This window comes from Ornithodoros turicata, unplaced genomic scaffold, assembly GCF_037126465.1.
Source record: "Ornithodoros turicata isolate Travis unplaced genomic scaffold, ASM3712646v1 Chromosome231, whole genome shotgun sequence".
NCBI lineage: Eukaryota > Metazoa > Arthropoda > Arachnida > Ixodida > Argasidae > Ornithodoros > Ornithodoros turicata.
The window spans coordinates 33,054-39,054 of NW_026999343.1; the positions used below are offsets into that span (position 1 = coordinate 33,054).

Here is a 6,001-nt window from a genome sequence, read left to right on the forward strand (position 1 = left end):
ACCTAGTCCTCTTATTTGCCGTTGATGGAGTTACGTGTTAGGATATTTTGTTCTTTTGCAAGTCTCATTTAGTAAGACTTTGGAATTCCTACGATCAGCTTTCATGCATGGTGCTCTTCTGCAATAGTTTCCTATTCAATCGTTATAGAAGAATAAAGGAAATAATCATGGGATAGTGATTCAATAAATAATAGGTCCCCTGTCTAGAGCGTACGCGTCCTTGAGCCACGCAGGTGCATGATGACGTCATACTGTGGCTTCATTGTAGATTGACCAAAGGAGCATTAGTGGAAAAAAACAGGGTAGCCCTGAGACAATAGGATGACGTCACGACCAATGAGAACGGCCAGCAGGGGGCGCAGGAATGCTCTTCTCTCTTAGCCTCACGACCAATGAGAACGGCCAGCAGGGGGCGCCGGAATGCTCTTCACTCTTAGCCTCTCGGAGGTGGTCGCCCCAGAGGGCGCTAGGAGCGCGTATGCGTAGCGACCGCGGAGCGGCGCCCCAGTCAGTTTCTCTCCGGCTGTCGCGGAAAGCAGACGTGCGCTCCCCGCGCTCGCTCACTTTCTGGCTGGCTGTCACGGAGAGCAGTCGCATCGGTCTGCGCTCCTGCTGCGGTGAGGTGATTTGTTGTGTAACTAATGCTTTCGCCAACTTTCTTCCCGCTTTGTTTGCGATTTTCGTGCCAGTGCACGTCGGGTGCTGGTTGCTGTTGTCCGGGCATCCCCGGCATTTTCTATCATCTTCTGCCTTGGTAATGGGAGTAGCGCTGGTGTGATTCTTAATAATTTTGTTGTGAGATTAGTTGAGAAAGTAACCGCTAGGGGTGCAGCTGCTGGGCTTTATACAGGAGAAAAAAACCATTACGAGTCAGTTTCTGCCTGCCTCTCGGATGGAGCAGTCGCATGGTTCTGCGCTCCTGTTCTGGTGGCCTCATTTGTTGTGTAACTAATTCTTTTTGTTGTTAGCTATTGATGGTTTGCATACTCTTGCTCTCCCAGCCTCTGTATTACGAGTGTTTTTCTCCTTGCATGTCCAGAGCTGTCCTAACGTGCCCAGACATGTCATGATGATGTCACAGCTGACGTCACAGGATGTCCGGAACTGTTGCTGCGATGCTTTGCAACCTGCCTCCGTGCTCCGTCGCCCAGCGACGGTCAGCGGCCGTTCCGGGCCGCTTTCTTCACGATGACGTCGTTGATCTTCAACTAAACTCCTTCTCTCCACTCTATTTCTATATTTTCATTTTATTTTCTACCTATTTTTTATTTTTATCAGCTCAACTAGCCCACAACTCACACAGTGGTCTGGACACGTCCTAGATGCTCCCCAATTAGTGTAATGACTCCCTGAATTATCCTAATTACTGTGGGGGGTCCCAAATTGCTCCAATTGCTCATTAATGGCGTCCAGGCCACTGTGTGAGTTGTGGGCCAGTTGAGCTGATCCCATACTACTGATGGTAGTTTGTTAGCATGTGTTTAATTTTTATAGTCATAGCTATTTTGCTATTTGAGCAGAAATGATGGTATCTGAGGGTTTAACGCTGAGGGTAGAAATTCCTGTCTGAGATGAATCTGCATTTCACTGCAACTTGTTTCATTTAAGTAATATTATGGAAATTCCACAGCCACTGTGAACAAAAAGGGATGGTTGTGTGCCTGATCATGGAAGCAACTTGCATATCGGAATGACACGTGATGATAGCGAACTTTGCGCTCAGGTGCGGCAATGGTGTAGGCGGACGGAGCATTACGTGAAGTCAAGGGCAAGCTGCGACCTTGAACATGCAGAGCAAGTTATTTTTAGCCTATGACGACTCCTCGCACCCGTGCATGTTGGGGCATGCAGCGAGGTCGCCGCTATATAAGTGGGGAGGATGTGTAAAGAGGCAGCCGTCTTCGCATCGCTTCGGGAGTGTGCGGAGCTCGCTTCAAAAGTAAGTATTTTTCATCCACGCTCTGTGGTGCACGTTTTCTTAGTGTTGCTTCTTTTTTTTCAGTGCCTAGATGCGTGTTCTGCTTTTTTGATCCTCATGATATCGGTGATGATGAGCCATTGGAAGAGAATTCACCATCTTCTCCAGACATTTCACCTGGCACATTGCATGCTCACGTCGAGCGATCACATCCCTATGTGGACATTTCCTTCCTGCCTTCCTTTCAAACTGATAGCGCATTTCGAGGTACCGTCAAAGCGTTTGTGCTATTGGCATCTGTTCACGATCAGGGAGTAGAGGACTTGCGACAATATTTAATGAACCACCTCTACAATATAATTGCTATTTTGCGAGTGCAAAGAATACCCTTTAGATTTTGCATTTGTTCTGATGTTCTAATGATGAAAGAAAATCGAGGGGATATAACCGCACACATAGCTCATTTTATGACGCTTGCTCGCGAAGTCCACAGCGACGGAGCTATTGCAAATACTTTGATGGATGTGATTCAGGAGTCCACCGGGCGCATTGAAAATTACCAGCGTGAGGGTAGTGGGTTTGTATCCACCGACGTCCAAAAAGTTCAAATGTGTATTTCCGCTGTGAAAACTAAAAAGTTTGGATGCGAGGGGGTACTTCCCACAAATTTGGCTAAACGCAGGAACGTGTTAACGAATATCCATTTATCAGCACGCAAGGACGGTGAATGTTTTAAATACAATACACTCGCTCTCCTGCATCCACAGGAAAAGAATTCGTGGAAAAATTGTGAAAATTATGCAGCAGATTACTGGTGGCCAAGCCGCTTCCCTGTTTCATTCTCTGATCTGGATGAATTTGAAGTCCAAAACGATATATCCGTGTATGTTTACGCCTATGTCGATCAGGGAGTGCACGTGTCGCGACCCGCAAAACTGGAATTCGAAAAGAAAATTCATCTTTTGGAGGTTGATGAGCATTTTTTTGGAATAAAGTCCCTCGAACGCTTGTTGACAACAAGAAGTAACCATTTTGTATGTGAACGCTGCACACGCTCTTTCGTGAAGGAAGAGAGCATGGCGAAACATCGACGCCTTTGCACGGACATAAACGAAATCCTGTTGGAATTTTGCGAGCCGGGAAAAAATTTTGTAGAGTTTACTAAAATACAGTACATGCAACAGTACAACTATGTCGTTGCGTTGGACACTGAGAGCGTACTCGCACCCAGTGGTGTTGGCATGCAATGTCACATTACCTCTAGCTTCTGTGCTGTGCTCGTGCGTACCCATGACTCAAAGGTGATGCGCATTATAACACACCATGGGGAAGATGCGGCAAAGCAGTGTGTGAAGGCACTCATGGAAATGCGTGATGAAATGATTGCCTTGAACGCCTGCCCCGCTGCAATGGTGTTGAGCGATGAACAACAGGCCAAGCACAGAGCTGCTACCCACTGCGCATATTGTAAACGGCAATTTGCGAAGGACCTACCTCGTGTCCGGCATCATGATCATTCGAAGCATTGTACTGCGGGTGAGACAAATTATATCGCGACACTGTGCAACCCCTGTAACGTCGCGTGCACTACCAGAGAAAAATTGCCGATCATGGTCCACAATTTGTCTTATGATCTGGCTGGACTGTTACGGGAATTTCACGTTCTCTGGTGGAAGCTACCTCCCTTCATTGTGGCCAGCTCCATGGAAAAAATTCGTTCGTTCGAAACTGGTACCTTCCTCTTCAGAGATACCATGCAGTACCTAAATTCGTCGTTGGGGGACCTCGTGGAAACCGTCAAATCCATGGGGGGAGCCGAGGCATTCCAATGCTTGAAGCAGGTATTTGGAAAGGACTACGAAATTTTACTTCGTAAAGGTGTATTCCCGTACAGCTATGTCAGTTCTTTCGCAGTTTACGATGAATTGACCTTGCCAGAAAAATCCTTCTGTCGAAACGATCTCACGGGGGAGGATATAAGTGAGGAGGACTACCAGTATGCATTGCTCGTATTTGAACATTTTGGGTGCTCAAATTTGAGGGATTATAATGCATTATACCTGAAAACGGATGCCATATTACATGCGGACGTGATGCAGCACTTCCGACGTCTGTGCTACAGCGCACGCGGATTGGAATTGCTTCATTGTGTTTCTCTGGCATCCTATTCGTGGCAATGCGCCCTAAATTACACGCAGGCAAAATTGGAATTGATCACCGAAGAGGACATGTACAGAACCATCGAATCAGGCGTTAGAGGTGGGCTCTGTCAGGCGAGCAGGCGTCATTTGCAGGCTGTGTAGTGGCTATGATCCCGATAAAGAGGAGGTGTACATATCATACATAGATTGCAACAATCTTTATGGATTTAGTATGATAAAGCACCTCCCTGTCGGTGATTTCGAATGGGTCGAGGATTTTAGCTCCGTGGATTTTATGCGTCACCCCACGGATTCAGATGTGGGGTACGTGTACGTATGCGACTTGGAGTATCCAAAATCTATCCACACTCTAACGAGGTACTTCCCCCTGGCTCCCGAGAAGGCAGTAGTCCCAAAGGAATGGCTCTCGCCATTCCAGCGAGGGCTTCTTGAAGAATTAATGTATCAGCCTGCTAACAGCAAAAAGCTGTTGCTTACGTGCAAGGACAAAGTCGAGTACGTTGTTCATTACGCGCTGCTCGCACTCTATTGTAGATTAGGCATGAGGGTGACAAAAATTCACAGAATTCTAAAATTTTGCCAGGCGCCATTCCTGCGTCCCTACATCGAGGACAATGTTGCCAGACGTGTTGCCTCGGGCACGACATTCGAAAAAAACTTCTACAAACTCTCAAGTAATGCAGTCTTTGGGAGAACACTTTTAAATAAATTTAACATGCGTGGTATTCGAGTAGCCTTCGATGAGGAGACGGCGAGTCGCCTCGGGAGTCGGGCAGAATGCGTGAGGATGGAAATTTTGTCCCCGGATTGTGTCATGTACGAAATGCGCAAAAGAAAAGTGCGATGCGATTTCCCGCTCCAGATTGGGTTTACGATTTTAGAACTCAGTAAATTAACCATGTACTCATTCTACTATGAAACCTTGCTGAGCAAGCTCACTTGTCCGGTGATTACCTGTTACTTTGACACGGATTCTCTGATCCTTGGCCTATTCTGCAAGTACTACGAAGATCAGTTACGAGCGATCGCCGACGACCACTTAGATTTGTCTTCCTTTGATCGGGATCATCCACTGTACAGTGAAAAGAATCGTGGAAGACTTGGGGCATTCAAAAGCGAAACTGGTAGTGTACCTATCGAAGAAGTAATATGCTTGAAAGCTAAAATGTACTCTATCAAACTAGCTGGAGAAAAGCAAATTGCAAGAGCTAAAGGGGTAAAGAAAAATATTGTACGCAAGCACCTCCTCCATGAGACATACTACGATACCTTGTTCAATCACACGAGCGTATCGAATGAGCAAGTGTCAATAGTTGGAAAGAAACAGTGCATGTACACCATCAGAAATGTCAAAAGAAGTCTGATGGCATATGACGACAAGCGATACCTCTGCAATGACATCGAATCCTACCCTTACGGAAGCTGTGAATATGGTAAGTTTAAATGGATGATGTAAATAGTGAAGCTCATAACATTCTTTTTTCGCTCCAGAAGATGTGCAGGATGAGAACTGATACTTCTGTGACATGCTGTTCTCGCGTACGGTCTGGGACTGAGCTGTGGATGGAGAAGGACGAACGCCTGGGTGATCCACATGGTACTTATGCGAAAAACGACCATGGATGTTAACGAAAATGTCCAGTGTGCCTGGAAGTGCCCCAGAGAGAACTACAATCTCTCTGAGACTGCCATGATGTACTCAATAAACATTGAAAACTATTTCCCTTGTTTTTCTACGTCCCTACTGTTCCGAAGTGTTGTCCTGGCTTAACTACAAAAGCATCCCAAGCTAATATGCAATTTGGGTGGGCCTGTGAGCTGGCCCAGAAATGAATGGAATTGATCAATGAGCGGCTGTCTATGCTGCGGTTGAAATTATGAAGCATTATGCAGTTGAAAGAGTGTGACCGAGTAACTAGAG

The 6,001-nt window shown here is 46.3% G+C and overlaps 1 protein-coding gene across 2 annotated transcripts; it reads left to right on the forward strand.

Moving 5' to 3' along the window:
* Nucleotides 1-4,262: 4,262 nt before the first annotated feature.
* Nucleotides 4,263-5,656, forward strand: LOC135373351 (uncharacterized). Of its 2 annotated transcripts, none has more exons than XM_064606566.1 (2): nt 4,263-5,513; nt 5,575-5,656. In XM_064606566.1, exons 1-2 carry the CDS (start codon nt 4,292-4,294, stop codon nt 5,592-5,594), a joined length of 1,242 nt encoding a protein of 413 aa, XP_064462636.1. In that variant the 5' UTR covers nt 4,263-4,291; the 3' UTR covers nt 5,595-5,656. The 2 variants fall into 2 exon arrangements, with proteins under 2 accessions (XP_064462636.1, XP_064462635.1); XM_064606565.1 differs by having other exon boundaries at nt 5,572-5,643.
* Nucleotides 5,657-6,001: the final 345 nt, after the last annotated feature.

What these genes read in the sequence shown, in the direction of transcription:
- LOC135373351 (XM_064606565.1), top strand. Translation starts at nt 4,292, where the DNA reads ATGATAAAGCACCTCCCTGTCGGTGATTTCGAATGGGTCGAGGATTTT. An exon ending in TTACGGAAGCTGTGAATATG is followed by an intron (nt 5,514 to 5,571) that starts GTAAGTTTAAAT and finishes TTTTCGCTCCAG; the next exon opens with AAGATGTGCAGGATGAGAAC.